Source organism: Centruroides vittatus, unplaced genomic scaffold (genome assembly GCF_030686945.1).
Source record: "Centruroides vittatus isolate TY-2023 unplaced genomic scaffold, ASM3068694v2 contig_689, whole genome shotgun sequence".
In the NCBI taxonomy this organism is placed as follows: Eukaryota; Metazoa; Arthropoda; class Arachnida; order Scorpiones; family Buthidae; genus Centruroides; species Centruroides vittatus.
Genome location: NW_027122434.1, coordinates 164,155 through 174,226, shown reverse-complemented (window position 1 = coordinate 174,226; position 10,072 = coordinate 164,155). Strand labels below are relative to the sequence as shown.

Genomic DNA, 10,072 nt, shown 5'->3' with positions numbered 1-10,072 from the left:
GCGATTTAGTAGTCATATACGTGAATCTATATATCGATATTTTTTTAATATTTGAATTGAACACGATAAAAATCCATCATATTGACGAATGTAAAATATTTTAAAGCATTCGATAACAGTATAAACGATTTTGTTACGATATTTATAAGTGGTTCGTGCTAAGATTCAAATTTTGTATTGATTTGACGTCAATCTTACGTAAGATATCGGCACTTCGATCTTATTGGGTGTGTGAAGATTATGTCACGGTTGGTTAACTACGTCACGGAATACGAATATTTACAGATAAATTAACCTTGATTTACGTATTGAGTTTACATAACCGGTATTTCGCTAATATTTGTAGTAAACCGCGAAGAAAATGTAACGGTTCAAAGTATTTTTACCACACCTTTAGTGGTCAAGGTCTTGTAATTATTTATTCCCGAAGGAAAAAAATAAATAAATAAAAATATTTATGCAGAAGATATTAAATATAAAAAGTATAGATATGTTTTCATTAAATATAAACAAATCTCTATTTAATAAAATCTTACCGATGTTACATTTTTTTTCCTTACTTATGAATAAAATATTAATTTCCTAGAAATGAAGATAAATTTATCTAGTTTATACAGTACTTTACATAAGTCATTACAAAACACGTATTTTGAATTTATTTCTAAGATTATATCTACTTTAAATATAAGTAAGAAGTTTATATATTACTTAAGATTATTGTTATTACTATGTACTTATTTTCATACTGCAGAAAATCATAAACAGATCGTTTTCAAAATTAAATTTTCTTCTTTCTTTCTTTTTCCCTTAAACGTGAGAAGCAAAACGTTTGTTAAAATATATTAAAATCTCTACTTTATTTAGAAATTGTATACTCAAATTTATAATTTTAAAATTAAATCCTAAAACATTTGATATTTTTAAATATTTTATTCGATAACGAAAACTTCTTTGATAGAATTTTTAATTTATATTTGTAATTCAGCACTCGAATATACGGTTTAACTGATAAATCTCATACAAGAATAAATAACCTCTTAAATCTAACGTCCTCGGGCTTCATTGTTTTATTTATTTTTTACTTTATATGCATTTCTTTAATACAACTGAAATACTTTCTATAAAAGTAATTTAAAAAACCGAATTCAAATTTAGTTTTTTTTATAAGTTTTATATAGTTATTTTTAAAGCGAAAGGGCTATAAATTTTGAAAAGTTTTAGAATTCGAAAACAATTTGGATTAGGAAAAAATTGTTTATTTACCACAATTTTAATAAACAAAGAAATTTACATCACTGTACACGGGAAGAGTTCACGCGATGTTTGAAATCGATGTCACAAGGCACGAATCAGCCAATGGCAGATGAGAATTTTTTTTTAAATTAATTTATTTTCATCATAAATTTATATTCAAGTTTTAAATACTATTTTTAGCAAATATGTTAAACTGATTGTCTAACCGTCTAAGCTGTATTTCGTAACTATTTTAATATTTAAAGATGTCAGCGCGTGATCAGGAACAATTATGTTATTGGACGAGAGTGTAATCTTTGTAAATTGTATTCGGACGCTCATTGGCTACGGGAGGTGACGTCATAACGCTCCATTTAAACTATATTCTTTTTTTTAATAAGGCTACACATCGTTTGGTCCTTTCACTATATTTTGGCAGCTTTTTACGAGCAAATAATATCTAAAACGGGACAAGACAACATACAAATTTTTTATACTCTCATAAATAATTGACTTGACAAACTAAATCACAACACTGATCTCACGTTCACGGACAAGAAAAACAGATTAAATTAAGAATAGAAGTGAGAATTGAGGACAAGACGACTTCCGGGGGCTTCTGCATAACTGTGTCTATATGATCTTCCCTCTGCTTGCAAATCGTGATACGGATTTCTGACCAGCCCTTCCGAACGTTTTAAACGATCCTGGTTATGATTAGTCCTAGTTTTTGGCGACAAACGATCGCGTGGACGTTCTCTACTTTCTTGATTTGGATATTCATTGCTACTCTGAAAAGTATCATCGACGTTTGGGTAAGAAAGTGGTCTTTGATCTCTCACTCTTCCACCTTCGACTGGATTACTCAATCTGCGATATACTAATTCCTTTTTAGGTTCTCGAAAATCTTTCCATTTTTTATCGCAGTAAGGATCGTAGCTATCTCTTCGATGGAGTCGAATTTGGCCCTCCTGAAGATATCTCTGTTCAGGAGGAGTCCTTCTAACATAATATCTAGGATCGCTTCCGTGTCTGCTGGTATAATAAGACAGTTCCGGTGATGCCGAGCGGATACGAGGTCTCGGTGTTCTCTTCCAATCGTATATTTCGTCTGGCGGTGTCCAATCGTCGCTACTAGAATCTGAATCTGGATGAGATTCGTGGATGGCAGAACTCAATGCTTCGTCAGAACCAAAACCGCTTGATTTGCTGGTCGATTTACAACTGGATTCACCTCCCGGTTCAGTACTTACAACATTAAACCTTGAATTTTTCCCAATAATATTTGTGGCAGTGCTTTTTCTATCTTCGATTCCTGATAATCTTCCTTGATTTCTGGAAATTGTATCATAATCGCGTGGTGGTAAAAGAATAGGACAAGTATTTGGATTATTAAGTCTTTCTCTTAACTCGGCAGCCAAAGAATCGTATAGACTGGAAACTCTATCCTTTCGTACCGGAGGCGATTCTGATCCGCAAGAATCTTCCGACAGTCCATCTGATGAACATCGTCTGGTTACATTTTGAGGAAGGAGTCCTTTAGCATCTAACCTACATTCTATTTCTCTTAACTTCTTTTGATTTTCTGGTCTATCGACTAATTGCTGTAATTGTCCACGAAGAGTAGTTGCAGTTTGAACGGAATCGCATCGATAGGCGTGAACGTGAACGGGACATCTTGTTAGAGGATTGAAAAGTAATAATATGCAGCACACAATATCATCGTTAGGCTTCAATTCCTGACTAACACACGTTAGAGCGTGATGAGGTATGAAATGTTTAATCTGCTCAGTTTTAGTGCGACTCCCTTTTCTTGTAACGTTTTGAATTATTTTCATTCCCTTATTGCTCACTTGTAAAGTAACCTTTACTGGTTCTAATTCTCGTTCTCTTTCCAATAATGATTTTAGAACAGGTTTAATATATTCATCCCCTCTTAGACCTCTGCTTTCTTTAGCACCCAAAAACCACACGTAATAAGACTGTTTGTGAACTTCGTTTCTTCTTCCTGTATGAAAGGCCATTTTGTTTAATTCTTGTTAGTCACATGAGATTGAACAAACAACCTGTTGATGAGTATGAGGCCTAACTCGTCTACAGTTGTAGAATGTTCCTCCAAGCGTCCAATTAGATTTTACAGGTTGTGTTACCTTTACTTGTAAAACCTGTTAAGGAAAAAATTATCTTTATTCAATTATTATGCTTAATATTTATACTTTATCTCTTCCTTATTAAAATCATTGCATTTTGTCTAATAATAATCTCACTATAAACTAACGAAATTAGGACTAAAATTTTAGGAAAAATTTTAACAAATATTAAATTATTATAACGTAAAATAATAATTCTTTATTTAAGAGCACGCATTATTCTTTTAACATAATCGATATTCATATTAATTAGTTATATTAACCATACTAAAATTATAACTCAAAGAACAACAAAGCATCTCAAAGATGAATATTTACAATGAATAGATCATTTCGTGAAATAAAAGAATAAATAATAAAAATTCTGCATTTTATCTGATCTCAAAATCTACGTTGATAAAATAGGCATTTAAATTTTATATATAATAAATAAACTGAAATTTTCCATAAAATTCTTAGTTAGATGTATGCGCATTCATCGTTCTCTTGCGTGAAGGATCATTAAGTGTTATCTAGATTTGTTTTTCCTGAATAGAATAAAGAAAACAGGTGCGGCGATTCGTACATAAAATTTACAAAAATTCAAACATGCAAATATATTCTAAAAATAACCTATTCAAATTACTGTGCATCGATATTTTGCGAACTTCGACCGATTATTGACTAGTTCTTCCAGGAAAGGAAGGAAGGATGAGTTTGATCGATACCCCTAACAGTTCCCAGAATGCATCTCGTCCATCAACCTCTTCCCAGACTCCATTTACATGTGATAAATAAAACAAATAAAAATCTTGTTTTGGATCGTACGAATTTAAATATTCCCAAAAATAATTTTTAATGGTGCGCACGATATTCTAAGCATACAGTATATAGTTTTTTCTCCGTTTTTTTTTATATCCACGAAGGTAAGATCTCTCTGCCTTTTCAGTTCTTATCTCGAGCGCATGATAAACATCACAGCGCCCTCAACCGGTTTTTGATGTCACGTGAAGCAGCGTCCTTGGAAGCGACCTTTACAATAAAGAAAATCAACCAATAGAAACTGTGTATTTTTCTTAAATTTTCAATTTTTAATTTACATAATTCGAAACGAGAAAAAAAAATTACGTAATACTTATTACGTATAATTAAATCTACGTTCGATACGAGAGAATCTTTATACGGAACTGTGCGATCTATCTCACGCACGAGCTAAGTAAGGTGAAGAGCGCATGCTCACGCGTTATAATTAATTGGCTCTCGTGGGGATTTGGATAGAGCGCCCGTTCCCGAGACAAATTAGGCTTAGGAACCGATGGCGGCACTTCAGCTCACACAATAACAAAAGATACCGACAGGGGGCACCATGACGTCATCTTCGATGTAGGGAACATCTGTAGTGTTTTTAATGTTATAACGGTTCCATCCGTTATATAAACATATTTCATTTAAGCAATATAAGAAATATATAATGTAATTATTTCAAAAGCCCTTACAAATTTTATAACATTGTAAGAATAAATATTTGCAAGAATTGAAACAAAAAAAGGTAGCGTTTCAATTCAACTCTGTGAATAATTCATTACATAAAAGTTATTTTTCTAACTACATTTTTTTTAAAGAAGAAATTAACCTACTGCTCTTCAAAATTTAGCAAATTAAAAAAAAATCTAACTTAAATAATTTTATTTATAAACTTATATCGAGTAGAATATACAAGCTCTGTTACAATTACAATGATTTTTGCCAATTGTCATGTATGCGCTATCGCGTAATGCTTATTCAAGCGATAAATTTGTAAACAAACGGCATATAAATCGATTAACTGTTGATTTCATGCAAATACAACACAATCCGTAGGTAAAACAAAAGGAATATAATGTAACAGATATATTTATTTAGGAAGAATCATCGCCAGCCATTATAAATTGTCAACAGCAATAGCACAACATCTAAAATAAACACGATTTTCAATCACTCGTAACAATTATTAGTTACGTTAATATTTACGTTAATAAAAGAATATTTATGAAGTTTATAATAATTTATAATAGAAGAGAGAGAAGTACTTACATTTCGTTGTCTCAATGTCGTTCGTCAATGCTGCGTCCAGGGTCTTTGCCCGTCTTCAGCGACGAGCTGATGGGTTCCCATCACACATGCGCACACTCGTTTGATATCGTTTAACCGGTCAATTTTTGTATAAACAATCTTCTTTGCAGTCAATTCATAGAATATTCTCACGATTTTTTTTTTACTTCAGCTCTGTGTCTTCTATATAGGTTCTATATGCCTATCTGATCTAAATATTTCTTCGATTAAAGACGTATCTAATGGAGAAAAGTAGGAAATAATCTTCAAATACACAGATTTATAAATACTCCCATTATTTTTTTTTCTTTTTTGCATTGATCCTTAGTCGGATTAAACTCACATTAAGATAGCGAATTATATATTTTGCTGTGTTGCAAAGCGAATATCTTTCATTAACTTTAACGAAATGCCGTGGAAATTTATGTAAGGAAATAGTTTAAATATTTACATATTTACATTTTCCGAAACAAGTAGCTAATATTATCTTATATGAAAAGAATTGCGGATTAATAAATTCATTAAGTTTAACCGGTAATGTTTGATAATATTCTTAACATTCGTAGATATTTATTTATGAATATTTTGATATCGGATATTTTAGTAATTTCGAATCATTTTTATTTCTTTTTTTTCGACGATAAATATATATTCAAACACAAGCAATTATGAAATATATATATATATTTTAACCTAAATTTCTGATGATGTTACGTCACAATGACGTCAAATTTGAGTCGAACAGGGTGTGTCCATTCAATAAGGTGAACGAGAACAACAAAGTAATCCCGGAAGATTAGTTGTTCCAGAACTACTGACCTAATTACTTTGCTACTGTCAACTACTGATCGAAAGAAGATAAAAGTTCATCTCAATGTCAACCAATATACAGATATAAATTATTATTTTTAAAGACGTGGAAAAATTACAAAACGTGCTTTGCTATACTGTATTACTAATAAACAAATTTTCGAAAGCCGAATTTGCTTTTAAGATAATCTATTCTTCTTTCTATTTAATATATTTATTTCAAAATGAACATTTGTAATGAAGTAACATCATTTAAAATAATAAATTTCGCGTAATAATCTTCAGAATGATTTTAAAAATGTATAGCTTTCTTTCGATGATAAAAAATAAATTATATAATAAAAAATTTACTTTATTTTATCAGCATTTATTTTCAAAATCAACAAAAGTTTAATCTCAAATCAACCAGAAAATCAGATAATAACTTCGGGTCATTCCAGCATTTTGCGCTAAATTGAAAGTGTGTTACTGTGACAATAAGAAATTATTTGGATTATATATTTTAAAACCGTTCAATATGTTTTGTGTCAATAAATAGCTCTAAAATCCCATTAAAAAAAGAATTGCTATCCAGGCGTTTATAGTTGTATCCTAGCCAAAATCTTAAATTCGATAGTTTCGCCCAAATCCGCCCTAGTGACTCATTTCAACATCTGTTAATTTTTATAATTATTTATATAATAAATATTATTATAATAATTTTTATAATAATGTAAATAATAAACTAATAAATTAATAAATATTTTTAGACCATAATTATTTATAATAATATATATGTACTGTAGATATGTATGTGTATGTATTGTTTTAATAAATTAAACATATGCTTTTATTTGACAATTTTATTGCTAAAAATATTCGTATTGATTTTAAGAAGAAATGTTTTATGAATCACTACATGACTCACGAATTGAAGTAAATTCTCTGAGTCAATTTTGCTTCTAATGTCAGAAAAATTTTATTTACCTTTACAAGTTATTTATTTATTTTTTTATATTGAATTGTTTTTAAAAATTTAATTATATACACCGTTTCTAGGAAACTAATTTATCGATGCAAAATCCTGACTTAAAAAAAAGAAGTTTTCTATTGACCTCTTATAGCCTATTAATCAATGTCAATGTAATAATAAGCTACTCGGTATTTGTTTGTTGATCTATTTTGTAATACTTGCCGCATTTAATAACAATAATTATTGTTGTTTTAATGATATAATTAAATTTACTCTATAAATCTTGAAAATATTTAAGATAATCTTATATAAAATATGTTGAAAAATCTTTAGCTATTATTATTAATTATAGGCATTTACATTATGTTTAAATTTCATAAAATATATATATATATATATATATATAATATAAATTATATATATATATATATATATAAAATTTCTATTCTTCGAAACATAAAAATATATCGTAACGGCGAATTTAAATGATTTTTTTATATAATATTTGAATTTACATTATTTACAAAGAGTAAGCAAGCAATTGTTAAACAATTTCGTCTGTGTTTACATGTAGAAAATCGAAAGGTATGCAGTATTCGTTTCTAACCATAAAGACACCCGCATTATCATCAAATATCGATTAATGCGAAGTATGTTTCTCTTAAAACTTAGTTGTTTCGAATTTGACTTTCTATTGTAAATAAATAATTCATTCCTTCAATGCTTAAAGAAAAGTAGGACTTGGCAATAAGTCCATCACTCATTCTGTCATCTATACGGTCAATAGGTGTTATTTTCCCAACTAGCGACTAATACCTGTTGACAATTGTTTCAGTTCTTCTTTTGTTCAACTTTGAATCCATTCATTGGAGCTTAAAACGATATAAAGGGGTTGTTGCAGTGATAATTTTATTCGAGATAATATGTCGCCAGATCCATTACCCTATTTGCATTTTGAGCATAATTATATCAACTTTATCAACCTGATTTGACTTTAAATTTGCCATTATTTATTTGCTTTGACATAAAAGGAAGGAAGTTTTTTCGAGTAATGTAATATTATTTTGATTTATAGGTGCATAAATCTTAATTAATAATGTTAAATTTCTGTATATAAAATATATTTTTTGAATAATTCAAACAAAATGTAACCATGATTTTGAAGGTAAATTTATTATTCATTGATTCCGGGATCTTATAACTTTATCAGCAGAATTTTAAAATTAACTTTCTAATATTAATTTATTTATATATTAAAGTTTTCAAATTAAAATATAAAAATAAAAGAAAATTATTTTAGACGAAAGTAAACTTTTAATTTATATAAATCGCGTGTCTATCATTCACGCTCCAAACCTGATCGTTTCGACCATTTCAGGCATCAAGGTCAATAGAAACCGAGAAGATGCATAAGCTGTCTCGTTAGGAAAACTAAAATATAGTCTTTTAATCCTCAGACAATGTTTTATTGTTATCGGATAGTTTGCAGTTTTCTACTATAGAAAGATTCATTACTTTCGCTTGTTTAATCTTTTCATTAAACTAAGTTTGAGAAGTAAAGTATTTCTATAATCAATAATCTTGAGATATATATATAATTGAAAAGCCAGAATTATCAGAATAGAATTGTTTTTCTACTGTTAACCAGGTACTTAATTTTTAAAACTATATTTAGAAATTTATTTTCGATACTTTACAAGAGGATGAATGATAAAAATATATAATAATGAATGAATGTTAAAGGTCAGTTTTATTTTAATAAACCGTCTTTGCGATACTTTTTTCTTACCATTATGAAACAGAACAATTAAACTTCATATGTGTTAACTTAATCAACTCCTATAATAAACGTTCTTAGTTTTGTAGACAATTACACAAAAATAATCTTTAAATAAAAGTATAGGACTGTAACTATGTTGGATGTATAATGGACATATCTTGGTTGAAAAGGTAGAAGGGATGTCCAAAATTTTACACAAATAAAAAGACAAGAACCAATTTTTTTATTTGCTATTATTAATACAGTAATTTGTTAAGTTTTTTGCTTTCTCTGTTCAGTTTTTTATTCTTACTTTTCTCGAATTTCCCCCACTGTTTTGTCTGGATTTGGGAAGACCCAGACTCGTATGCCTATGATAATTGAAAAAAAATATCATTCATAAATTAGAATTCTATTGATTACATAAATGAAATTTTATTTCTATTTTGTTTACAATAAATAAAAACTTAAAATACATGCTTAATATTTATGAATATTCGAATAATCTAATTTATATATAAACAAGTAACGAAAAAATAAGCTAGTAAATAAACCTTGATAACAACTTTAAAAAGCCTTTAAAATATTTGTTTACACGTTTTAACTCAATTATAAACGTTATATAAAATACTCAAGTCTAACTTAAGTTATTCTTAATTTATACGTTACATCCAGAAATAATATAATAAGACATTCTTTTTATAGAACTACATTATTAGATTATATTTATTTTTATTATAGTTATAACAGAATAGGAAATATAAAAAAAGAAAGGAAATTTATATTCGTTACCTCGGAAATAAATTTTAACGAAAAATTCTTCATACACAGATGTTAAGTCTCAACGTTATACGATGAATTATGAGTACTATTAAGAAAATGGATTACAAAAATAACTGAAAAAAAATAAATTATATATATATATATATATATTATTAATTCTACGAATAGTAGATTTTTATAAATAATGTAAATGATGCTAATAATCCAACAGAAGTAAAAAGTTTAAAGATTCTCTGTTTATTTATAAACAATAAATCTTTTATGTATTATGGTAATTTATCACACTAAAAATATCGATTTCTTAATATTAATAAA

At 28.3% G+C, this 10,072-nt stretch overlaps 1 protein-coding gene and 1 long non-coding RNA gene across 2 annotated transcripts; both read right to left on the bottom strand.

The window, feature by feature from the left end:
* Positions 1-1,240: 1,240 nt before the first annotated feature.
* Positions 1,241-5,570, bottom strand: LOC136980303 (uncharacterized). The gene is made up of 2 exons (XM_067276389.1): positions 5,436-5,570; positions 1,241-3,398 (listed from the first exon to the last, which is right to left on the bottom strand). Exon 2 carries the CDS (start codon positions 3,255-3,257, stop codon positions 1,806-1,808), a length of 1,452 nt encoding a protein of 483 aa, XP_067132490.1. The 5' UTR covers positions 3,258-3,398; positions 5,436-5,570; the 3' UTR covers positions 1,241-1,805.
* Positions 5,571-9,199: 3,629 nt separating this feature from the next.
* Positions 9,200-9,814, bottom strand: LOC136980296 (uncharacterized). Its single transcript, XR_010881532.1, has 2 exons — positions 9,767-9,814; positions 9,200-9,345 (listed from the first exon to the last, which is right to left on the bottom strand). It is a non-coding gene; the product is annotated as an uncharacterized lncRNA (long non-coding RNA).
* Between the last annotated feature and the right edge of the window lie 258 nt (positions 9,815-10,072).